Raw genomic sequence first — 24,910 nt, 5'->3', positions numbered from 1 at the left:
ACGACTGCGCTACCCAGGCGCCTCGAAATTTTTCTTTTTTTTAAAACAGTTTTTAAGATTTTATTTATCTGACAGGGAGAGAGAGCAAGAGAAGGGGACACAAGCAGGGGAGTGGGAGAGGGAGAGGCAGGCCTCCCGCTGAGCAGGCAGCCTGACTCAGGGCTCGATCCCAGGACCCTGGGATCACATCCTGAGCTGAAGGCAGATGCCCAACGACTGAGTCACCGAGGCGCCCCTGAAAATTTTCAAGATGGAAATTTTGCTTCTAGAGAGAAAGGACCCAAGGGGCTAAGCCTATATCAACAATGACTCCGTTTTCCTCTAGAGAAGCCGTAGCTACAGTGGACTTACTCTGCAAACTGGCGACTGCTGTAGTAGCTAAGAGGATAATGTGGGGGTCACAGAGACACCTAGGTGAGAGTGTGTGGTTTGAAAGATGGCACTGCCTCTGCTTGCTTTTGGGAATGTCGCACTTTCAAACAGAAACAAACTAATTGAAGAGCCTTTGGAAATGTGACTGTTGGCCTGTGGTATTTTCAGCAACAAAAAAAGGAAAAGCACTTTGTTGTACCATCTCTGTCTCCTTTAGACCTTCTTCACGTTGGAGGATTCCACTGAGTGGTTGTAAATGAAAAGCTGCCTGCGTATTTCACCTGTGTGACTGTGTCTGCTTTGCTTTCTTTCCCATGCAGACTCAGAATGCTAGTGCCTTTGAACCTGTCTTTGTAGGGCCTGAGGGTTTTGATGGTGAGAGAGTGCTCATTGCTGCTTGAGTGGAGTCCAGCGTGCCAGGGGATGGTGGTGGCAGCGGGGAACGGAAGCGGCTCTGGGTGTACGGACACAGCAAGCAGCTGCTTTCACAGACCTCAGAGTGTCATGCACACAGCGAGCTGCTGCAAGTAGCAGGGGACTCAATCTCTGTCAGGGGTTTTGGGGCTCATGAGAGCCTTAGAACACTCAGTGTTCGGGGGTTTTGCTATTTAAGTGATCTTGAGATTTTGTTACTGCCACCTTAAGGGAATCAGAAATCCTGAACGACTTGTGTTGTTTTTGCTTATTCTTTTCCAGATGCTTCTCAACTTCATGGAAAAGGGCCTGGTGTACCACGGAAATTGTGATCTCTTCAGAGGAAAGGCCCGACTAACTTAGGTCTGGGCAGAAGCTGAACAAGTAGGTCTCAGAAACTGGATAATCACTATGCTCTTTCTGCCGATCGGTTTTCTTCTGGAGAAGGTGTGAGTGCTAAGTGGAGCGTCTCTTGGCACTGTGATGTGCCTTCTGTTAGGGAAGCAGCCCTGGGCCTCTCCAGAGGCACTGACTGGCCTGGTGCTCCGGGCTCCGCGGCTCTGTGATGGACAATCGTTGGAGGGGCAGCTGTGGGCTGGGGTGCGTGCTGGGTCACGAACGAAGCTCTGGTGTCAGGGCGGAGCAGTTGGCACACGTGCTTTAAATCCACCTGACCCCTGGCATTTGGTCAGAGTACCTCATGGTGCCCTAGTGGTCAGGGACTCCTGGCCACAGTGGGATCCCTGGATGGTCATGGTGTCCGTCCCATCCTCAGGCTGTGTGCCCAACAGGACAAAAACCCAGGCTAACACACAGCTGGGAGACTTACCTTGTTTTTTTGTTTTTTGTTTTTTTTGAAAAATATTCAGAACACCTAACGTGTGCTCATCTTGCTGGGGGCCAGCTTTTCTGCTGAACATGACAATGAAGCTCTTTCAGAGAAAGGACCTTTGTAGATTCAACAGTTGTGACAGGATTTTTAAAGACCCTTATTTTGGTCCAGATTTCATCATTACCATTAATGCATTGGATAGAATGGGACTGCTTTTCGCATGTCATATTATAGTAAGACATAATTCCAGTGCCTTTATGGTGGAGCAGAATTAGACACACGTCCATTCAGCCCTCTGAGTGGATCTCAGATGAAGACTTTTTTAAATGATATGTCTGTATTTAAGACATAGCCAGTTTGAGTTTTTTACAGTTGCACATCATAATCTGTGCCGTCCTGACTTGAAGGTCATCTGGGATCCCAGGTCCCAGTACAGCCGGGGCCCCCATTTTGTTTTTTCAGAGTTCATACAGGTGGACTGCAGAGCCCCAAAGCCCTTCATCTCTTGGAGGGCCAAGGATATGAAGGGTTCCAAGTCACAGACATTCCAGTTTGTTTTGTTTAGAAACCATCCTCAGGCAGGGCTGCGGGAACAGACCTCTGTGAAGTGTCTGCCAGGTAGAAACAGGCTTCGCTGTCCTGGAGCTCTCCCGGCAGCAGGGCTGTGCGTTGACTTAAGGGTGGCACGCTGATGAGCTTGGAGAGTGCGTTCGAGTCAGAGTAGGACTGCTACCCCGTGGTGCATTCGGCCGGTGGCTGCTTCACAAGGATGGTTAGGGCACCTGCCTGTCCTGTGAAGTGTGTACCACAAGGTGTCTGGACCAGCTGCTTCAGCTAAGTGATTGCAAATGTTGAGTAATGCGCTTTCTCAGAATGTACACGTGTGTGGAGACAACAGCTCTCTTGGTTCCTGCCTTCCAGGGTGCAGTGCTCAGTAACTCACAGTTCATGCAGTGGTTTGCCCGGTTTCCAGTGGAGCAACACCTCTGTCAGCTGTGTGGCTAGGCCTCTGCTGTTTTTTGTGGGTTTTTTTGTTTTTTGGATTTTTTTTTTTTTTTTTTAATGTAAGAACCAACATGTGTTTCACATTGGGCTAGAGTGGATTTCCTTATCCCTTCATTATATCTATTTTTTGCAACTTGGATTTCCAGTTTGTTTACAGAATAGTCTTAGGTAGTAGCAAAAGAGCCAAAGAAGAGATTTGTATTGCTGAGCTCAGAGCCGTGCAGAGGCCGCCCATGAACACTGAGCAGTGGGAATTCTCCAGGCTTTTCCACCTGAGAACACCCAAGGTCCCTTCCCTGCAGCGTTCCCTCCTCCCCACGTACCATTGAGTGTGCAGCTGGAGCAGAATACCCTCATTTTTAGGAATCTAGTGATGCCTCTTGCCTCAGGGAAATGTTTCTTTGATGGGGAGTTTATGAGATTTTTTTCTTGTTTATGCTTTATTTGTGGTAACGAACGAGTGAGTGACTTATATAGCCATGGCCGGGCAGACCGGCAGGCAGGGTGGGCTCCGGGGCCAGGGGCTGCGGTGCTGCAGGGCTGCCCTTGGTGCAGCCGCTCCTGAGGTGTGAGAGGGGCTGTGGCTTTTGTGCGGCGCGACTATGTTGGTGTTGGGGGGTGGTGTGGAAATGGTTAATCTTGTATAAAGCAACTCAATAAATTGTTTCAAGGTTTCCAGAACATTCTCACTCTTTTTATGTTTTTTGCCACTAATTCTTCTTCCCCTAGGAGCTGGTAGATGTGGAATGTCCAATTTGGCCAAAAGCCAAGAGGGAGCAAGGGAAATAATAAGCCTCACATGCAAAAGAAGAAGAAACACCATGAAATTAGAATCAAGCCACCAGGTGTTTATTTTCGTACTATAAATAGCATTCCCTAGGCCCATTTTTTTATGTAATACATGAGATAACAGAGAACCTAAAATTCATTTGGTGAAAAATCAAGTGTATAGTTAGTATGCCTAAATACCAATGGGCTAAGAAGACTTGTAAGGCACTGAAGCTAAGCCTAACAGCAACATAGTCCTTTATGAAAATAATTTCAGAACCACCACACAGTCTCTGATGGTGCGTTTTCCTGGGACAGTCTGGCTGACAGTTTACTTTCACTCTTCCACCGAAGGCCACGCATTGTCCTGGCTTCTTTGTGCCTTTTCCGCCCTAGAACATGGATCTGTCTCACCAGGAGGCCTCTGACAGAAAGTCTGCTCTCAGCCAGAACCTGGGGGGATATGAATGCAGGTCAGCAGCCCTGAGGGGCCCAGTCCTTTGACGTACAGAAAGGTGTGTAGAAGGGAGGCCTTTCTGCCCGAGAGTCCCCCTATCTATCTGGCAGGGGGGTGAAGGCTGGTGCTCGGAGTGGGGTTGTCTGCTTCAGTCGTCATATATCATGTGCTTTAGTTTTTCGGGTTGCTTCCAGGTGTCACGCAAGGAGTCTATTGATGGGAGTGTGTAGGAAAAGGGACAGAAGAGGGGCATCTTGGTTGTCTGATCATCAGAGGACGAAGCAGGTCCCTCACCTGGGTTGAATGACTGACAGGCTTGGGGAACGTGCTCAGCTCTGCAGAGGTCAGAAGTCTGCACAGGGCCGGGGAGGAGAAGACATGGTGGTACTGGGTAGGCTCCCAAGAAGATGGAAGGCTGGGCTGTGCCTATTTCTGCCCAGACACCAGGACAGCCAGCTCCTGGATAGACATATCCTTGTTGACATATCGGTCATACTGAGCCGGGGTCAGCCTTCCTTTCTGCAGGGCCTCTTCAATGGAGAACTTCCTGCCAGACTTTCTGTCATGGATCACGGAGGACTCTCCACTAGGACCCTTCACCGATATTTCCTCCCAGTCACACTCCTGGCTCCTGAGTTTGACAAACATGTTCCAGTCGATGAGACCGGCCCGATGGGCTTCCTCCGGGGACAGCTCCCGGCCCGTGTCGGGGTCGATGACCACGATGGAGCGCCGCAGGTGGTTCTCCCTCTGCTCCCTCTTGACGGCCACGGAGCCCAGGCGCTTCTGCAGCTCATCGATCTCAAGGTCTTTGTCTTTGGAGAGTCTCTTGAGGTCGTCCAGTTCTCTCTCCAGGGACCACAGTCTGGAGTCCAGGTTTGTCCCAGAGTCCGCCGTGGTCATGTTTCTCAGGTCTCGTGTTTCTGTTGCCGCCATTTCAATTTCCGACTGGAGCCTCCGGGTCTCGAGCTGCAGGCTCTGCCGCTCCAGCTGCAGCCTGTGGTTTTCTTCCCTTAGGAAGTCCAGCTCTTTGGAGGACTTGGAGTTACAGAACTCCAGCTCCGACAGCTTGGCTTCCAGCCGACTCACTTCCGCATCCAGTTCCCTCTTGTTCCGGCTCTCCTCGTCCAGGCTGCTCTTGAGCTTCTGGATCTCTTGTTCGGTGTCACCTTTCTCCACCTGGATGCTTTCGGAGAAGACCACCTTCTCCTTGACCTCCATCTTCTCCAGGTTGACGAGCTTCTTTTTCAGGGTCTCGAGCTCGCTCTCCAGGACCTGCCGCCGGTGCCTCTCTTCCTCTAGCTGGACTTTGAGCAGAGAGTGTTCCCTGGCCTGCTGGGGGTCCTGCTGCAGCACCACCTTCTGCTTGAGGGTCACCTTCTCCCGGGCCTCCCCCTCCTCCTTCTCCAGGTCGGCCAGGCGCTGCTTCAGGCGCTGCACCTCCAGCTCCGCCTCCCTGCGAGCCTGTCTCTCGCGTTCCAGCTCCTCCAGCTGGCGTTCGAGCTCAGCGCGCCTGCGCTGCAGCCGCCGCAGCTCCCCACGGAGGTTGTCGATCTGCCGCAGCTCCACGTCGATGCTCTCGGTGAAGGCGTTCACCTCAGCCCGCAGGCTGGGCTCCTCCTCGTACCTGACCACCTCCTGCTGGACCACCCTTTCCTTCACCTGGGACAGCTCCTCCTCCTTCTGCCTGATCTTCTCCTCCTGGGAGGCCCTCTCCCTTTCCAGATCCACTTGTTTCTTCTGTTCCTCTGATAGCCTGGCCCTCAAAGACTGTACTTCCTCTTTGGTTTGGGGGTCTTCCTGGAACTGGAGGATCTCCTGGACCACCTCCTTGGTCTGCACCTGGGGTTTGGTGTCTTTCAGGGACTGGATCTCTTGCTTCAGCTGGTAGATTTCTAAATCACACCTTTCAATGAGTCTTGTCTTGTCCACAATCTCCTCCCTGAGCCTCTGAAGCTCCTTCTCCATCTCAGGGTCAGTCTTGTACTTGATGACTTCCTTCGTCACTTCTTTGACCTCTACCTGGGGGCCCCGCCTCCTGAGCGCCTCCAGCTCACTCTGATAGCTCTTCAGCTGCTCCTCGGCAGCTCGGTACTTGCGCTCCTGCTCCACGAGCTCCAGGCGGAGATTGGCCACTTCCCTCTCTGCCTCGGGGTCCGGCCGGACGATTTCCCGCACTTTCTCCTGCACCAGCACTCTAGCATTTTCCTCCTCCAAGGCCCAAATCTTGCGGAGCAGCTCAGTCTTCTCCCTCTGGTTGGCACGAGCCTTGGCCTCCTCATCCTCATACTGGTGTTTGAGGTCACCGACCTCCCTCTCGGTTGCCACATCCTTTTCCACCTTGAGCACCTCCTTCACTGTGATCTTCCCCTCTGCCATGGCCCTCTCCTTCTCCAGCCTCTTGAGCTTGTCCTGGAGGAAGGTCAGTTCCTCCTCACGTTCCTCCCTGAGCTTGCCCTCCCGCTGCCGGGCCTCCTGCAGCTGCCGGTACTCTGCCTCCAGCTGGGGGTCATTCTGCAGCTTCACCACCTCCTTCTCGGTGACCTTCTCCTGGGCCCGGTTCTTCTCCTTGGCCAGGGCCGCAATGCGCTGCTGCAGGAGGGCCACCTCTGCTTCCCGGGTGCCTTTCTGCCGCCTCAGCTCCTCCAGCTCCTCCCTCAGCTTCAGGACCTCGTCCTCCTGGGCTCTGTCCGGCTCGATGCGCAAGACCTCCTTGACCACGTACTCCTGCCCCCCGTCCCTAGTCTCCTGCTCCAGGGCGTGCAGCCGCAGCCGCAGCAGCTCCAGCTCCTCCTGCAGCAGCTGGTTCTTGTGCTGCTCCTCCACCAGGGTCCGCTGCATCTGCTGGAAGCTCTCCTCGAGTGCGGGGTCTGGCACCTTCTTTAGCACTTCCTTCTTCACCACCGATTCCTGGGGTCTCCGCTTCTGCAGAGTCTTGATTTCTTCCTGGGCGCTCTTGACCTCCTTCTCCAGCTGCTGTCTCCGCTCAATCTCCTCATCCAGCTCCTTTTGAATTTTCCATGTCTCCTCCACTGTGGAGCCTGGTGTGCTCCCCTGCAGGGTCTCGTGGCTCGCTCCTACCTCCGGCTGCTGAGGAGGAGAGGATAGTGGTTAAAGCTGGACACTCTGCCTGGCCTGTTCCCACCTGGTAAGACTGCACCTCGGTCACCTATGAACATGTCAGACAGGTTGTCCTGTGACTGCCAAGGCTCCCTCAGTGCCAAGGTCACTAGAGTTTTAGGGTTACTTTTGACAATGTTAAAAACAAGTAGTTTAGGTTTTTAAAATGATAAAGTATTTTACAGCCACAGAAAAGCGTGAAGTGAAACCACAGTCTCCATCCTCTGGTTGTGTTTCCAGAGGCTGTGGGTCATCTTTGAGATGTATTTGTCCTGCACAGATGGCTGTCCCCTGTTCTGCACTTAGTAGAGACAGAGAATTCCACAGTGGTGCCATTTCATTTTCCACTGTGTGGACAGACTTGGGCTTCTGAAAATAAGTTACCTGCTCCTGGGCACTCAGCAAATGTTTGTGAGATGGCATGCGTGTTACATTCACATCAACAGAGGCGGGGGCCAGTACTTGGCCTGGTGCTGTCCAGCCATGTTAGCAAGCAAGGGACACTGCCACCAGCTCACAGACTGTTTCTTGGAAGCAGAATGAGTCTTATTTCTCACCTGCTGGCAGAGTTTTGAGTAAAATGTCTTATTTAAAGGGGCTCCTAGGTGGCTCAGTGGGTTGAACATCCGACTCTTAATTTCGTCGGCTACGAGCTCTGCGAGGAGTCTGCTTGGGATTCTCTCTCTCCCTCTCCTCTGCCCCTCCCCCGTCTCTTTCTCTCTCTTGCTCTAAAATCAATATAACCTTAAAAAGAAAAAAATGTCTTACTAAGACCCATTACCTGTCTCAGGAGACTCAGAGCAAACTCCAGATTCTGCAGCCTCTGTCTGTTGATGGCGTTGACTTCCGTGAACTTGGCAGCAAGAGCCGCTTCCTGCAGGAGAGTAGTTAGCAAAAAGAAGTCAGCAGGCTAAGCAAGAGCGAGCTGGACAGTGTTTGGGAAGTCCGGTTTGGGGACGGAGGGTGGCTTCTGGCGTCTTGCTACCTGGAGTTGGACTGCGGTCTCAGCTGGTGGAAAAACTGAATTTAGAGGGAGAAGGCAAAGTCCCTGTCTCTGCACTGTGATGTTCTGGTGTATAGAAGGAACTAATAACATCAGCCCTCCGTGTGTACTTAGGAAGAGCAAAGTGAAAGCCTCCCAAATCCACAGCTCTGGCCCAGATACCTCCGGCAGCCTGTCTTTCCACATGTATCAACATTGCTGCTCGAGAACAAGTGTTATCTTTTCTTACTGAACCTGTTTGCACCCAGGAGGGCTTCTCAGCCCAGTTTCCCTATTGGGGTGTACATCTTGGAGGCCTGCATGCTGTGCTCCCTAGAGATCCCGGCAGCTCCAAGAAGCCTCAGCCCACAGAGCTCACCTCTTCCCTCACTTTGGCAGCAGGGGAATGGAGCCTGGCTCTCTTGCTCACGTGGCTGCTCCTTCCATTCTCCAGATCGAGAAGAGACCTTAGCTTCTCTGCTTCTAACTCATAGTCCTGGGTGAGAGAGAGGCATGGTAGAGGGCAAAGGCAGTGGAGTCAGAAATGTTGTGCCCGTTGCAGCTGACCAGAAGTCTGCACAGCTGCCAGGAGGTTTTTTAGAACCATCGGTCCACCAGCGGCACAGAGCTGTGTCCCTGAACAACCTAGGACACAGCCAAAAGTGCCAGCACTTGCCCCTTGCACCCCACACAGTGCTCCCCACCAGCCCCGAGCGTGACGCTCTGCTGCCTTCACTGATCGCAGTGCTGTAAGCCGTTTCTCACCGTGCCGCCTCTGGATCCCCCTTCTCTGTCCGTGTGACAGCTCTGTCATCCAGCACGTGGATGAAGGATAACTTGCCTGGCCGTTTTTCTGCTATCCGCCATTTAGGTGATTTCTAGTCTCTCTGTTTGGCTTTTGTAAATAATGCTGTTACAGCGATTTTGTTTATCCTCCATTGTTCTTCCTTGGTAATTTTTCTCTTGAGGATGAATTTTCCCCGTGTACTGCTCTGAGCAGTAGAAATCCCTTTTCTGGTATTCAGTGTCTGGTATCATACTGTTTCCCCAGGGTTGTGCCGGCTCACAGGATGCCTGCCGTGCCTGGCCTGGCGTTCCTCTGTCCGGCTCACTGGGCGGGAAGAGGCCCTGCCGAGTCACTCTCGGGGCAGGAGCTTCATGGCTCACCTTGACAGCTTGCTGGTACTGCTGGGAGTGGGTGCAGACTTCGTGGACTTCCTGTTCCCTTCTTGCTATCTCATCTAGCAGGTTCTGTAAAACAACAGAGACTTTAAAAATCAAATTAAAAAAAAAAAACCTTGATAGAGCAGCTGGATTCCTTAGAATCTGAAATTATTCTTCTGTAGCACAAAGTGTAGTGTAATGAATGGCTTCCTTGTGTAACTGTTTGTCCCGGAAGGCAGCTCTCTGGCCCTGTGAAGAAGGGCCGGGAGGATAATGTCTTTGCCCAGAAACCAGTGTTTACTGAGTGCTTTGAAATGTCAGGCACTGGTCTCCTATCTTACGTAGATTATCTCATTTAATCTTCCAGCCGCCCCGTGAGGGAAGCACCGTCATTGTCTCCCGTTCAGGACTCCGAGGCAGAGGGAGGTTCAGTGACTTGCTGCCCATGGGGACACAGCTAGTAGGGATAGAACGTGGCTTTGAATCTAGGCTGTTGGGGGCCCGTGTCTCTTGTCCCTCACTCCAAGACACTGCTGCTTTCCAAGGAACCGGGCCTCTGAACTCTGGACACAGGACCTTTCACCACGAGCGCTCCCCCGTGTGGCTGCAACCATTTGCTCATTCAGCCAGCCTGCTCAGGTAGTCCATGCTGGGCCAGGCCCCGGGCTGGGCACCAAGGAGGGAGCGGGACCACTCTCATTCTCAGAGTTAGGTGCTAGGGCTAGGCAGGGCTGGGGTCCCTTGAGGACACAGCTCTGCCAGGCCTTTGCCCTCCCTCCCACCGGGGCAGGTGGCAGCCACTGCCTGGCTCCCTTCCACGCCCCCTGTGCCACTGTAGGCCTGTGAACACGGAGGCAGCTACCCTACCTTCTGATTCTTCAGCTTGGTTTCCACCTGGCTGAGGCTGTCTGTCTCCTGCGGCTCGTAGCTGGGGATTTGGGACAAGAACTGGAGCACGTGGTCATAGCCACTGTGGTAGTGGTCATACGCGGCCCTGGCGATCTGCAGGCTCTGGGCCCTATGGAGACAAAGCCCATCAGGCCTCTGCCACAGTCAGCAGATGCCTCCTATACCTTTTCAAAGAAATCCTCTCCACTCATTGTTTAAAAGCAGGATCAAATATAATCTAACAAGATAACCTAAGCAGTCCCCAAAAAGAGGGTGGTTAATGAAATTATGGAATGTTAAGTTGGAATACACTGCAGCCTCTGTCAAGGACAGGTGGGTCCATGTGTACTGACCAGCAGGGACGCCCACAGTTATTATAGGACCTCAATAACCCTCAAGTCCAAGGAGAAATCACAGGAGATGCTAGGAAACCTGAACTCACTGAAAATAAAAACATTGACATTTGTGGGACACAGCAAAAGCAGCACCTAGAGGGAAATTTGCCATTTTCAGTGCCTTTGTTGGAAAAGGAGGAAGCTGTCAACGATGGGGAAAGAGCTAATAGCAGCAGGAAATGGTAAACAACAGATGCCAGTGAAAGAGACCAAACAGGAGAGAAGAGGACTGAAACCAAAGCCAGTTCCTTGAAATGGTCGGCGAACTGATGAACCTCACAATGGTCAGGAAGGAAAAAGAATATGTAAATAAAATGAGAAAAGGCAGAACATCAGGAACGAGGGAGGGGACATCCCCTCAGGTCCTGGAAACAGTGAAAGAACAAGAGGGTATTAGGAACAATTTTGCATCAGTCAGTTCACCCACTGGAGGAGATGGACAAATTCCTTGAAAGACACAAGCTCCCGGACCTGCTCCAGGAATCAGATAACCCAGAATAGCCTAGTACCTGTAAAGAGGTTGAATCTGTTGTTAAAGTCTCACACACCAAAAACAAATGACTTGCAGGCGTGCGTGGCTCCTCCCTGGTGACTTCTCTAAGCATTTAAGGAAGCAGGATCTGTTCTGTATGAGCTCCTCCGGAAAAGAGAAGAGGAGGTCATACGTACTGGCGCCTGACCCGACAAAGCGGAGGACAGGAAAAAGCAAGACACGGTCCGTGTTACATACCTGCCCTGGATCCTCTATTTTTGGAAGGGGACACGAACTGGTAGCCATGCTTCCCTTGGGGGACAGGCTGGTCATTATAATCACCTTGAGTTTTTCAGTTTGTAGATGTCTTATTGCTTTTTTAAACAAGAAACTTTGGAAAACAAGCAGCCTTTCGTGGCCTGAGCACAGACCAGCGAAGTGGCGGCTGCTGCCCACCCGCGGCTCCTCACCTGAGCTCAATCTGCTGGTGGAGGTTGTCGGAACGCTGGAGCAGCTTGTGCACCTCGGCCTCCTGGCGCTCCAGGTCGGGGCAGTGCTCCTGGAAGCGGCTGGCCAGGGAGCTGGAGCACTGCTTGGCCGCCTCCAGGTTCTGTTCCACCTCACCGAGGAGGGACTTTTGGGCCTGAAGCTCGGAGGCCAGGGCCTGCAGGGGCGGAGAGGCAGACGGCGGCGCTGTGGCCAGAGCTCCCAGGGGCGAGGGCAGTGCTGTGCCCGCTGCCGGGGCCTCCTGCGTGGGAAGGGACTAGGGCTTTGCCTCTGCATTTCTCCTTAAACCTGGTGGTCATTTCTGCATTGTTCTGTTTCGTCACAATGAACACAACCCGAAAAACCTGACATCTAAAACCCTGCAGGCAGCGGCGTGTGCCCAGTGATGTCGTGCCCAGGACCAGAACGACCGGCTGCTCTCCAGCCACAGGGCCTCAGCTCTGAGGTGAGGATCTCCACGTGAGGACCGGTGTGTGAGTAAGAGGCCTCCCGAGGGCTCACACACTTGAATGCCCACGGCAGTCAGGCAGGCAGACATGCGAAGCAGCCCAGGGGCCACGGGACAGAGAAAGCAGATGCTGGGGCTAGAGGCAGCCGCCACTGACCTGCTCCACGAGCGTGCCAGCCTAGGGGGCCAGATCTGCTCATCCGGAGACAGTGGAAGTCTGGGGGGTTAATGTGGCTACTAAACTTTAAAATCAGGCACCTGATTTCCACAAGCCCCCCCCGAGCAGCTGGGATTCGTGCGTCGCTGTCCATTTGCAGCTTCCGATTGGGCACACTGCAGCCTTTCAGAGCCTGGAGACTCGCTGCCCTGGTACTCGGGGCCTCAATCCCCATCTTTTCAGAGGCAGTGGGTAGGGAGCACGTGGGGAGAAAGGCTCTTGAGGCCTTGGGTCCCCAGACTTACCGCCAGCTCCTGCCTCTTGCTGTCTAGGGCACAGCCACTCTCAGGTACTGTGTCCTCCTGGGTCAGCTGCTTCTCGTAGGTGGCCAGCGCCTCCCAGCCCTGCTGCAGGCTTTTCTCCAGGCGGTTGGCCACGTCCACTCTGAGGACAACGGGTCAGGAGTTAAGGGTGCCCGCCTGGCCCCATGATCCCACCCGACCTCCCCACTGCCCGCCTGCCACCCACTTCTCCTGGGCCAAGTCCAGAAGCTGCACCAGGCGCTCATATTTGCGGTTGGTGTCCTCCACCCGGGTCTTCAGCAAAGGTGTGGTGCCGCTGGCCGGGAGGGCCTGCACGAATTCCTCACACTCAGCCGTGCTGCACGCCTTCTCAGGCTCGATCCGCAGCAGCTCGTTGGTGATGTTCTGTGGGGACCAAAGCCCCTGGAGTTGGCCACAGTCCGGCAGCCTCCTCCCCTCCAGGGGCTTCACGGAACAGAGGAAGCTGCTGGGGAAGCCTGGGCCCTCCCTGGGAAGCCACCCCATAGTGAGCACCCCCAGAATTCTGGTACGGTGGGTTGTGACTCACAAGAGTGATGGAAATTAACAGGTAATTATCAAGCAATTTTCCGTGCACATCATGTGGATGATTTCATCCGTCTTTGGGGGCCACCCCATGAGGTGGGTACTTTTCCTCTCCACATTCACTCCAAGCTGCTTAGGAAGGGATGTGATGGGGCCTGGCCACAACCCACCCCTGTGCCTGTCGTCCTCTGAATGTTTCTGAACACATGGAGGCTGGGCTTGAAGAGCGGGTCTGCAGTCCAGCAGCCAGCAAACAGCTCTAACTCCGAAGCCGCGGCCGCCATGTGCTAGTGCCTCCACTTGGCCAGTTACTGGTGTCATCCGTACTGCACAAGCCCACAGGCGACAAGCCATGTGGAGGCAGCGTGAGCCTCACTTGCCCTTTCTCCTGGGGCCATGTCGGGGGCGCCAGGGCTCAGGCACCTCCTTGGTCACAGCCTAGAACAGCCCCCCCTCACTGCCATCACTGAGGACTTCTGGTTACATGGGGCAGGTGGTCTTTGTCAAGCACCAAGGCCCCCAGGAGGATGAGACCAGCCTGGTGATACCTTAAGGTCCTTGGCCCGTTCAGCGCTGTCCTGCACAGCCCGGCCCTGCTCCAGCGGCGGCCGTAGGATCCCCGTGATAGCCTTCTCCTGCCGGTCCAGGTCTCTGGCCACCTTGTCCAAGCCAGCCAGCAGATGCCGCCCCTGAAGGTCGGAGGCATCTGCCAGAAGGAAATCACAGAGTCAGGTGGCAGTGGGGAGCTGGAGCGGGGACGATGAGGCACAGGGAGAGGGCCTAGGAGGCCAGCTGGGACTTTTGGGGCTGGCCCAGCCTCCCCCACCCCTGCCCTGCCTGTCTCCTGCCATCCCCTCCTCCCTGTCCACCCAGAGCCCAGGACAGTGGCCCCGGCACCCACCTCCAGGAGTCTCTGCCTTCAGCACCTCATGCCGCTGCTGGAGCGCGCCTCTGCTCCTGGCTGCCTTCTGCCGCACACTCCGGTACTGGCCGGCCAAGCTGGGAGTGCACAAATGGGCTGGGGGCCTGGGGCAGCCCACCGCCCCCTCCACCCTACACACACGGGGCCCCACACTGGCTCGGCAAATGGCTCAGAGGAGCCACAAGGCTCATCAAAATGCTTTGAAAAGTTAAAACCTGGCACACATGGTAAGTTTGCTATAGCTGTTCTTTACTTCTGGGTTCAGGTAGATCCTTCTCTCCTCTCCATTCCGAATTTTACTACCTAAAATTGTCTCGTTTGTTCCTTTGTCTTCCCCACCAAGATGTTACTTTTGAGGTAGCAGTACACAGTAGGTGCTCAATAAATACTTGCTGAATGAATATATGAAGGCATTCCTGGAATCACTCATTGAACAAAGGAGCTGCTGGGTACTTACTTTGTACCAGGTAGTGAACAAGGCCCTGCAGACAGTAAATCTCAAGGAGCGCCTCCCCTCCATGAGACTGACACAGCTTTCTAATAGAGGGCAGTACTTGCAGTGGGAGAAGGTGCTCGAGCCACAGTGAAGGGCGAGTGGACAGTCAGGGGAGGCTCCACAGAAGAGGTGACCATGGAGCTATCTTAATTCAAGAGGCCTGAGCCAACCGGGCCTTGAGTAGGTGTCCAGAGGGAACAGCATATGCAAAGGCCCAGAGGAAGGTGTCCAGGTAGAGGGAACAGCATATGCAAAGACCCAGAGGTGCTTGCAGAGAAACTACTCACTGACTGTGCCTACAGCCCGGCACATTTGGCAAGTCAACCTGGCCAAAGAGGTCTGCTCCCGTCCCACTTTAGCCCCCAAGGGGGTGCAGGTGTGGGATGTCGTTTGCCTCCTGAGGCTGGGTCAGGATGCCCAGGGCTGTGAATGGGGCCTGAGGGGCCCAGTGGGTGGGGCCAGTCCTTGCTGGCTCCATCCTTCATCCAGTACCTGTCCGCCAGAGCCAGGGCCTCGGGGTCAGTCGGGGGGATCACGAAGCAGACGGCGGGGGCAGTCAGCTTGTTCCCTGCGCTGTCGGTGAGGTCCCAGCTCTCCCCATTGTTGCTCTGCAGGGTGTAGCTGTAGCCCCGTGAGATCAGGCCCTGGCAGGGGCAGGCCAGTCAGAAGGCATGGAGGGACCTGCCCTGGCCAGTGACCAGGACTCCAGTTGCCATCTCGCCCCATGCCCTCAAAGCCTTAGCCCATCTCTCTGACCCTCCCCAAGACATTTCACTATAGACAGTAGGAAGGGTCCAGCTGCAAGGGGACTTGTTGGATCTGATGTCTCAACACCCACCTGGATTTCCCTTTGGGAAACTGCTCCCCCCCAACCAGTCCCTGACTGCTCAGGGTGGGCATGTGACTCAGGCCTGGCCAATGAGAATAGCATCTAGAGCCACCGTGACTGGTTTCATCAGGACACAGGACTCAGCTGGTAGAACAGAAGGTCAGGGTGGCTGGTAGGACACTGGGGTGGAGGGAGGGTCACTGGGAGAGTGACCCCAACTGCAGAGATGGACAGAGGTTCCCTAAAAACATTGTGTGAGGCCCTGCATCCAGCCTTGTCACTCCTGAGACTCTTCAGTGATCTGAAAGGGGCAGATCTGGGGCACCTGGGCGGCCGCTCACCTGGTCACCCTCAAAGTCACAGAGTGCCTCCACGGGGATGGGCTTGAGCGGCGTCTCCCGGCGGTACTTGAGGGGCACAACCTGCTGCCCTCGCTTCTGCAAGCCCCGCACCACATGCTCATACTTGTCCAGAGCCTTCTCCTGGTCCTGAAGGTAGTAGGGGGAGGGCCAGGTAAGACCACCGCCCTACCCAGGCAGGAGCCACAGGGAGGGGCGCAGAGAGGCCCTTGCCTGGCCCATCACTCACGTCCAGCTCCCGCAGCAGCAGCTCGAGCTGGTACTGGTCCTTGAAGTCGGGGCTGTACTTGTGGTCCAGGTCTGAGTCCACCTTGCGCAACAGCTCCTGAGCATCCCGCATGTCTCTGTGGAACTAGGGGAGACCAGACGGCCCTGCTACGACAGGACCCCACCAGGACACCTAGGGCTAATCCTGGCTGGGGCCTCAAGCCCACCCCCAGGCCGGGCTGGGCACCCCCACTTGCCCTGAATCTACCCTCCCTGGCTGGCTTCTGGGGGCCTCTTGGGCTGGGTGCCTTCCCGCCAGGCCACACGACACCACCTTTAGGACACGGTAAGTGTTCATATGTACTGTTAAAGCTTTAGGTTCTTTTCTATTCCATTCCTCTTTTTGAGCGAGGGGCACCCTGACTTCACGCTACACTTTTCAAAGTCTTGATACACGGAACACAAGCCTCCCCACTTTGTTCTAGAAAGTTCTCTTGCCCCTTCTTTAGTCCATCATACTCTGAAATCACTGAGCTGTCCCTTGGGCTGTAACAGTGAACAGGACTCTGGTCCCTGTGGACCTCATAGCCCAGTGGGGTCCAGACACTGAACCAGAAGTTACACAGGTGTCACCTGAGTTCCAGAGTCCCCAGTCCTAAGAATCAGGTGACCAGCCCTTGTTAAAAATACACATTCCTGTGGAAACCAGCTGGTGTCCACCAGCAAAGAATGGGTAAACACAATGTGCTCTGTCCATACGATGGACTAGGATTCGGCCATAAAAGGGAAGGGAGTTCTGATTCATGCCCTGACATCGATGAACCTCGAAAACGTCAGGATCAAGAGAAGAAGCCAGACACCAAAGGCCATGTTAACCTGTGAGTCCACCTTCACAAATGTAGAGTAGGAGAATTTACAGAGACAGAAAGATAGGTTAGAGGTTACCAGGGCCTGGGGGAGGGAGGGAGAGGGAAGGCAGTGATTGTTTCTTGGGTGCAGAGTTCTTGTTTGGGGTGATAGAGAAGTTCAGAAAACCTTCCCAAGGTGAAGGCTGCACAACACCATGAATGTAATGAATGACACTGCATCATGCGCTTAAAAATGGCTAAAAATGGCCAATTTCCTATTCTATATGTTTTATCAAAATGAAAACCCCACACTCCTTCCTGGGCCCCACACTGACCCAAGAAATCAGGTTCTCCAGCCCTGGCCTCCAGGGAAGATAGACAAGGGCCTGGCAAGCTCGGGGGCACCCCCATGTATGCCATCAAAAGCATGGGCACTGGGAGGCTGGGAAGGCAGCCCTGTGAGGCTCCTGGAGGGAGCCCTGAGTGCTTCCACCAGTGATGCACTGGGGCTGACGGGTACCTGGTGGTAGTCTTCCATATACTTAAGGTGACTCTCCTCACAGATGAGCAGGTTCAGGTACTCCTTCCAATCCGCATGCACAGCCTCCATGTGCGCCTGCCGAGAGAAGCGGCGGGGGGGGGGGGGGGGGGGGGAGGGTGTTGGTAAGCAGGTCACTGCTTGGCAGGTGTCTGGGATGCCCAGGGAGGAATGACAGGATTCTGGACTAGAGAATGGTGGGAGAAGGAGGACCTGGCATCTCTCTGAATGTGGCTCCCACAGAGGCAGCCACCTTCCTTCTGGGCATGGGAGGAGAAAAGGGACATGTTGAGGAGCAAAGCAGGATTACCATGTACGGGTACTTGGGCTGTGCACTGCACAAGGGACAAGCAGGGGCTGCCTCTCCCCAAAGTGGTGCTTTTAAAAATCCACACAAAGGCACTATAGAGGGTTGAATGATATCCCTCCCCTCCCCAAATTCATGTCCACCCAGAAATCAGAATGTGACTTTATTTGGTAATAGGATCTTTGCAGATATAATTAAGGATGTCAAGATGAAATCATCCTAGATTTAGAGTGGGCCCTAAGGTCCAATGACTGATGTCCCTATAAGAAAAGGAGATGACATACAGAGAGACACACAGGGGAGAAGGTTATATGAAGATGGAGGCAGAGATACGAGCGACGCAGCCCCAGACCAAGGAAAACCACGGACTGCTGGCAACCACTAGACGCAAGAAGAGAGGCAAGGAAGGATTCTGTCCTAGAACTTTCAGAGGGAACAAGCCTGCCAACAAGCCTGGATTTCAAACTTCTGGCCTTCGGACTGTGAGAGAGTAAGTTTGTGCTGTTTAAAGCCACCAAGTTTGTGGTCATTGGTTACAGCAGCTCTAGGAAACTATTACAGGTACCATATGGGCTTCAGAAGTCCAGGGGCCGAGGGCAGGACATGGCAAAGGATGAGATGAGAGGAGATACCGTCAGAGAGGAAAGACAGCAAAATGGAGACACACACACACACAGGATGCAGGACCCCCACCTTGGGGGCTGCCTGAGTCTCAGCGGCCCACAGCAGAGGCCACCCTGAGGCCACCCTGCTGGAGGCAACCCCCCCGGGCACACCCACCTCAATGGAGTTCCTCCCAGGGTGCTCGGCGGCTAGCAGCTGGTCACCCTCGCTGTGCAGCTTGTTAATTCTCTCCTCTTTGGCCTCCAGGTTCCGGTTGATGAAATTCTGCAGAGGAGGCAGTGGAGGGGGCTCAGCGCCCAGCTGGCAGCCCTGTGCTCCCTGCCAGCCCCGCTGGCCCCGCTGCCCCAGGCCCACCTCGTACTGGCGCCGGCGGCTGGGGTAGTCGAGGTTGCGGTCACTCCAGTCATACTGCATGCGGCCCTTGGCCTGCTGGTCCAGCCAGTACAGCTCATTGGTGCAGCGCTGCATGTAGTCCTGCAGCGTGCTCAGGTGCTGCTGCCGCACCTGCGATGCCGCCTGGTGGGGGGGGGGCGCAAGGACAGGGCTGAAGCCTCCCTCCACCCCTGCCCTCAGGCCCAGCTCTGGCCGGTGTGCGGACCAGCCCAGCTCCACACTTCCTGGCTGGACCCCCTTGGACAAACCACCTGACCCTCCAAAGCGCATTCATTCATTCAGCAACCGTCCATGGCGCAGGAGCTAAGCGCTGGGCTCCACTCCAGGCTCTGGGCACAGAATAGTGAGCCCAACAGAACAAACCCGCGTGGGATGGACTTTCTTGTGGAGCCTCGAGTTTCCTTATGCGCAAAACGGGGATGACAACAGCACTGATCTCATAGGGTACAAAGACTGTCAAACGGGGCGCCGGGGGGGCTCAGTCAACGAAGCGTCTGCCTTCAGCTCAGGTCGTGATGCCGGGGTCCGGGGATCAAGCCCCACATCGGGCTCCGTGCTCCGCGGAGAGCCTGCCTCTCCTTCTCTCTCTTCTACGTCCCCTGCCTGTGCTCTCTCTCCCTCTCTCCCTCTGTGTCAAATAAATAAATCTTAGAAAAATTAAAAAAAAAAAAAAGACTGTCAAACAGTTGGTGCTGAATCAATGTAAGCAGGTACAACTTCCATTTTTGTCTTTATCAGGATCCCCGTACAGAGGCTAGGAGCACACTAGCAACGTGCTACCATGGTACACGTGAGAGGCACCGGGTGCCGGGCAGGGAGGAGCAGGAGGGGGCAGGGACGCTCGCCTTTGCTCTGCGAACAGAAACAGCTGCTAACAGATACGCGGGGCCCACAGCGTGCCCCGACCGTGCCAGGCACTTCTCCCGCGTCAGCGATCCTAGGAGACAAGGACTCAAAGCAGCTCCCCTGTACAGATCAGGAAACTGAGGGTCGCAGGGGCTAAGGAGCTCGCTCAGGGTCTGCCCACCACCGAGGGATGGAGGCATCTGGCTCCGAGCCTGTGCGTCCTCTCATCTGAGGCGTCTGAACCAGCTGCAGCAAGGAAGCATTTAGGCATCACGACGCACTTTTAAAAGGAACGCATTCCTTAAAGAAAACTTTTGCTTATAAAGCACATGGCATTGTACCTGGCACACAGAAGGTGCTTAGAGAAGAAGTAAGAAGCAGACTGTAGGACGGGCTGCATCCGGGGGACCTATTAGGGTTTTCCACAAGCACAGAGCACACTGGGACACCTCTCAGGGGGGGCTCGGGGTACGATCTCCTTCCCCCTCAACCCCTTTCATTCCATTTGAAATGTTCACTGCACACACTTTCTGTGCCCACACCCCTGGCTCCCCACCCCCTCCCGTCCCCTTCCCCGGGGCGGGGGGGGGTCCTTCTCACCAGCAGTTTCTGGTACTTGGCCTGGAGTTCGCTGTTCTGCTCCTGCAGACAGAGCCGGGGGCACGGGGGGTCAAGGCAGGGCTGCAGGCATGAGCCCCCCTTCCCCCGGGGCCAGGCCCGCTCCACCACCACGCGCACCTTGCCCCCATCCTTGGCCAGGTGGGGCCCGATGGCCTTGACCTCGTTGTGGAAGATATTGTGCTGCTCCACCTGGTGGTCCACCAGTGGCAGGTCCGTCCCGAAGCTCTGGCTGCCCAGTTTGTCCTGGGAGGGAGGGCGGGTGGAGAGATGACCCACAGAGAGCGGGCGAGGGTCCAGGACTCGCAGTCCACCCACCCCAAGAACCAAGGAGGGAGCCAAGGGTCCCCGGGAGAGACATGGGGCGTGACAGTCACCTTTATCACCGCACCTACACATGTCATCTCACTGAATCTCACTGTAACCTCAGAAGCCCCCACGGTTGTCATTTCCATTTCACAGATGGGGAAACAGAGGCCAGGTCAGGGGAGTCGCTTGCCCAGGTCACACCACTAAGAGAGGACAGCTGGCTCCAGCAGCTGCCCTTCTCCATGGGGGAGACAGGCTGGTGAGGGCACAGGAAGGACACAGGGCCGCTCCTCCTAGCCTGCCGGGACCCCACCAACCAGGGCTGGAGAGCAATCCCAGGAGGGTCCCAGTCTCCGCCACGTCTGCTGGGTGACACTGGGCTAGGGGCTACACCTCTCTGAGCCTTGCTGTCCTCACTGACGCAGCCATCAGGAAGCATCAGGAACATGACCCTCCACGAGGCAGGACTGTGGTACCCATGCGATGGCAGGGTCCTCCCTGCACACGGCGGAAGCCGGGGCCGTACCAGCTTTTCATCCACCAGCGCCGCCCAGTTGACCTGCGGGTCTACCTCCTTCACCACCAGGTTGTAGATCTGCTTGTGTTTCCCACGGAGGCTGGTCACGCGCTCCTTCAGCTGACGGATGCTGAGCGGGGAGAGTGGCCATCCTGATTAGCGGGGCCAGTTGGCAGGCCCACTGCCCACGCCCCTTCCCCCAGGAAGGGCCTCCCACACCAGACACTGGCCTAGGGCTTTCTGCTCAGGGGCCTGGAAGGACAGGGTGACCAGGGCCTTGGGTTCCAGGCAATCACTACCATCCTCCCTCATCCTTCCTTCACCTATGAATGTTTTCCCAGGGCCTACTGTGTGCCCAGAGCTGTAGAAGATTCTGGAAGAAAAGGACAGGTCCACTGCTCTCTGGAGCCCACCATCAAGCAGGAACCAGAGGGGTGGCATGGGCCATGATAGGAACAGTGCAAGGAGACATGGCGCACCCCAAGACCCTTGCCCCTGCCAGGGTGGGGAGTGCAGAACGAAGTAGGAGGCATTTTGGGTGCCAGTTTATCCAAATCTGAGCTGAGAGGAGAACCATGAGCACAGGAAGCTGGCTGGGAATCAGGGAGTGGGAGAGAGTGCCCTAGAGCTTGGAGGTCAGACAGCTCGACAATCAGGGACCTGTGGTCACACTATGACCAGAACAGGGGACGTCAGTGCTGAGCCTCAGTTTCCCTGACTATAAAATGGGTCGTCATAAGGATAAGAGAGCATGTGGCGTGTGCCTAGCATCTAGTTAGCCCTCAATAAACCGCGAGTTGGGCTCTGGAACGCTGAGCGGTCTACAGCCCTCCTGCCCGTCCCAGGAACCTGGAGCGGAGGGGACCTACTCCTCGGCAATCATGTCTCCTTGGGGATGCTTCATGTGCTTGGCAATGGCTGCGTCCGCCTCTAGCACATACAGCAGCTTCTCCGAGTCCGACACCTTCTGCAGGGTCACGTCCCGGTGCTCAGGCTGTCGGCCCTCCTGCAGCCGGGCCAGGTCCTGCGAGAGTCAAGACAGAAAGGGGGGTGGGGGATGGGCACTCAACAGGCACTGCAGGGGTGGGAGGGGAGAGAGGAGAGCGCCAGCAAGGGGCTCCCAGTCCCACCGAGCCTCTCCTCCGCCTCTCCACAAACAACCCAAGTACCGGGGACACAGCTTCCAATGAAGAGGCATGGCCCCAGCCAGCCCAGTCCGATAAACAGATAAACCTCACAAAGGTGATTACAAGCTCACACTAGTCGTGTTTACCAAGGCAACACGCCAGAAGTGGAACAGGGACCTGCTTTAGATCCGGTGGTCAGGGAGCCCCTCTGGAGGCGGTGACACAAGCTAAGCACTAAGGATGAAAGGAAAGAGTGTTCTAGGCAGAGGAAACAGCCTGTGCAAAGGCCCTGAGGCAGGAAGGCAGGCTGGGGGAGGAAGTGGGAGAGGTGCAAGGCAACAAGGCCCCATCTGTCCTGAGAGGCAATTCCTCAGGGCTCTACGGGGCAAGGGCATGGCTGCGAGGACAGTCGGCAGTTGTGACAGGGCTGGTGGGAGCTGACGGTGGCTGATCTGGGGTGGTATCTGCAGAAACGGTGGGCGTCAACAGAGTGGGTGATATTTGGGAGGCCTGGTCGGTGTGGCTGATGAGCCCAGGGTCCCTGCTTGTTTAGGGAAGAACAATGAACTGGCAGTCAGGACAGCAGGTGTCTAAACACAGCCTGTTAGCTCACTCAGTGAACATTCCTGAAGCCCAGCCCCACACTGTGCGGGGCCCTGGAGACCCCAGACCANCCCAGCCCCACACTGTGCGGGGCCCTGGAGACCCCAGACCAGTGGGGGGGGGGTGAGGACAGGCCCGTGACTGGGCTGAAGACAGACCGTGGAAGTAACACGGGGGCCTCGAGGAGCCAGTGCCCTCCCCCACTGGGTCTCAGCGTCCCCATCGCTGCCATGGGAATAAGGAAGAGGTGCCCACGTGACCCGAGGAATTTCTCAGCTGTGAGAAGACCAGAGCCGCTGACACACTGGGATGGATGAGCCTTGAAAACCGTGAAGTGAGAGAAGCCAGAGGCCATGACGCGTAGGGTCCCACCACGTCCTAATCCGAGAGACAGGAAGTGGATGTGTGGTGGCCAGTGGCTCGGGTGGAGTTGGACACAGTAAACGAGCACAAGGGTTCTTACTAGGGGATGAAAATGTTCAGAAACCCATTTATGGAAACGGCTGTGTCACTTGGCGAAGTCACTAAAAATCAGTGCATTGTGCACCGGCAGTGGGAGCTGCTTCTGATGTGTGAAATACACCTCAATAAACCTGTTACAAGGGGCGCCTGGGTGGCACAGCGGTTGAGCGTCTGCCTTCAGCTCAGGGCGTGATCCCGGCGTTATGGGATCGAGCCCCACATCAGGCTCCTCTGCTGTGAGCCTGCTTCTTCCTCTCCCACTCCCCCTGCTTGTGTTCCCTCTCTCGCTGGCTGTCTCTCTGTCACATAAATAAATAAAATCTTTTAAAAAAAAATAAATAAATAAAATAAACCTGTTACAAAAGCAAAAAGAAGTGAACGAAGTGATGTGCTTCCCGGTCCAGAGGAAAGAGCAGACTTCCGCTCAGAAGAAGAAAAGACGTTTGGCCCACCCGTGCCCAGCCAACTCCAGGGAGTCTGAGGGGCAAGCAGGGCTCGGAGCCCCGAGGGGCTTGGAGGTGAGGCCCGGGGGTGCTGGGCCACCTCCCCACCCCCGCGTGGGTCTGACCAGTGGGCGAAAAAACACACAAAACATCATGGTTCTTGGCTTGGGTGGAACATTATCGCACCGTCATTTCCAGCTGATCTGCAGCTCTCTTGGGCAGTTACAGTGTCGAAGATTAATTTTGCAAAAGGCGGAAGTAAATTAATCATTACCTCCTTCATGCGAGTGCTGTGTGGGAATACAAGACCTCTTTAAACATGCCAGCCGAGATGAGAAAGAGAACACCTAGCTGAGAGACGCCGTGTTCAAGAGTTCACAGTCGGGCAAAACAGATTGATGGATGGAGAGAGCGCTCAGCGTCGCGCTTACCTCGGGGGGATAAGGACTGGCAAGGTCACGAGCCAGCTTTCTGGGAAATGTTCTCTATCTTGACCTGAGCAGGGGTTACGTAGGTACCTACGGATTCAAAGGCCCTTAAAACGTGGACACTTTCTGTATGCCTTGCAGAATTTATACCTCAAGTAAAAGGTTTTTACGAGTCCAAACAAATCATAGGGACCGATGTAGCTCATACATTACACGCCTGCTGTTTGGGGGATGAGGGATAGAGCGAACCCAGCAGCTCTTACCGGAGGAGTCTGGGGGGAGGGACATGGGTGTTCTCTGTAGAATTCTTTCAACTTTTCTGCATGTTTAAAAATTTGGATAGACACAGAAGGTCATGTACTGTAAGATTCGGTTTATATGAAACATGCAGAAGTAAATTCACAGGCACAGAGAGCAGATTAGGGTTCCCGGGGGCTGCTGAGAGGGGGCGTGGGGAGGGACTGCTGTTGGGTACGGGGTTCCCTTTGGGGGAATAGAAAGCTCTTGGAACTCGAAGGAGGTGGTGGGTGCCCGACATGCCAACGGCCTACAGGCCAAGTGGTTAATCTTATGTTATGCGAATCTCACTTCAATTTAAGAAAACAGGAATATTCAAGAGAACTTTTGGGTAATAAAATGAATAGTGACGACTTCTGACAAACGAAAGGATGGAAGGGAAAAAAAGAAAGCAAAAGTTTAGTCCATATGGTCCTCAAAGCACGGTTTCTATTTTCAGGTTTGTTCATCTGAAGTTAAAAAACAGTTCAAAATTATCCCCCAAGTACATCCTTGGTACTGTGAGTCATTACTCTAAGCAAATAAAAATGAAAGCCCGAGACCCTACTCTCTCTCTCTCTCTCTCTCTTTCTCTCTCTCACACACACACGCACGCACAGGAAAGGGTCAAACAGATACACCAGAATGTTAATAGCTGATCCATCCATCTGGTGGTGGAATTATACAGGATTTCAATTTGCTTTGTTATACTTTGTTTATCAGTCCTGGAAGATTTGTAACAAACCCATATTACTTTTATTAGGACAAAAATGGACACACCCAAAAAGCTGTTTTCATTTAGGAAAGAAGAGAGCACGGCGCCATGAGACGAGGGGAGTGAAAACTCAGGCGAGGAGCTGGAACAAGGCTGCGGCCTGAGTGAGGGCCGAGCTGCAGGGCTGGCGGGGCAC

General features: G+C 54.8%; 2 protein-coding genes across 7 annotated transcripts in view; one reads left to right on the top strand and one right to left on the bottom strand.

Moving 5' to 3' along the window:
- The window catches only part of UBN1 (ubinuclein 1), a 36,983-nt gene extending 33,679 nt beyond the window's left edge, over positions 1-3,304 (top strand). For all 4 annotated transcript variants that reach the window (XM_034670416.1, XM_002924584.4, XM_034670415.1 and 1 more), the window contains one exon: positions 1,069-3,304. In XM_034670416.1, the coding sequence (XP_034526307.1) occupies positions 1,069-1,118 (50 nt within the window). In that variant the 3' untranslated portion in view covers positions 1,119-3,304. The remainder of the gene's footprint in view (positions 1-1,068) is intronic.
- A 624-nt stretch (positions 3,305-3,928) lies between these two features.
- PPL (periplakin) overlaps positions 3,929-24,910 on the bottom strand; it is a 56,427-nt gene continuing 35,445 nt past the window's right edge. Inside the window, exons 1-20 of one of the 3 annotated variants that reach the window (XM_034670411.1) lie at positions 21,530-21,709; positions 20,670-20,790; positions 19,955-20,080; positions 19,817-19,858; positions 18,332-18,493; positions 18,134-18,241; positions 17,029-17,124; positions 15,683-15,805; positions 15,436-15,582; positions 14,758-14,909; positions 13,749-13,846; positions 13,396-13,553; positions 12,510-12,688; positions 12,287-12,425; positions 11,340-11,533; positions 9,982-10,132; positions 9,118-9,201; positions 8,330-8,446; positions 7,750-7,842; positions 3,929-6,938 (exon numbers count right to left, since the gene is read on the bottom strand). In XM_034670411.1, coding sequence (XP_034526302.1) covers positions 4,275-6,938; positions 7,750-7,842; positions 8,330-8,446; positions 9,118-9,201; positions 9,982-10,132; positions 11,340-11,533; positions 12,287-12,425; positions 12,510-12,688; positions 13,396-13,553; positions 13,749-13,846; positions 14,758-14,909; positions 15,436-15,582; positions 15,683-15,805; positions 17,029-17,124; positions 18,134-18,241; positions 18,332-18,493; positions 19,817-19,858; positions 19,955-20,080; positions 20,670-20,790; positions 21,530-21,564 — 4,989 coding nt within the window. In that variant the 5' untranslated portion in view covers positions 21,565-21,709 and the 3' untranslated portion in view covers positions 3,929-4,274. Of the gene's footprint in view, positions 6,939-7,749; positions 7,843-8,329; positions 8,447-9,117; positions 9,202-9,981; positions 10,133-11,339; positions 11,534-12,286; positions 12,426-12,509; positions 12,689-13,395; positions 13,554-13,748; positions 13,847-14,757; positions 14,910-15,435; positions 15,583-15,682; positions 15,806-17,028; positions 17,125-18,133; positions 18,242-18,331; positions 18,494-19,816; positions 19,859-19,954; positions 20,081-20,669; positions 20,791-21,529; positions 21,710-24,910 lie in introns of those variants that run through there. The other 2 variants (XM_034670412.1, XM_034670413.1) reach the window with 2 other exon arrangements.

The sequence above is a fragment of the Ailuropoda melanoleuca genome, chromosome 10 (assembly GCF_002007445.2).
Source record: "Ailuropoda melanoleuca isolate Jingjing chromosome 10, ASM200744v2, whole genome shotgun sequence".
NCBI lineage: Eukaryota > Metazoa > Chordata > Mammalia > Carnivora > Ursidae > Ailuropoda > Ailuropoda melanoleuca.
The sequence above is the reverse complement of the archived record's forward strand: the minus strand, read 5'-3'. Positions and strand labels throughout refer to the sequence as shown.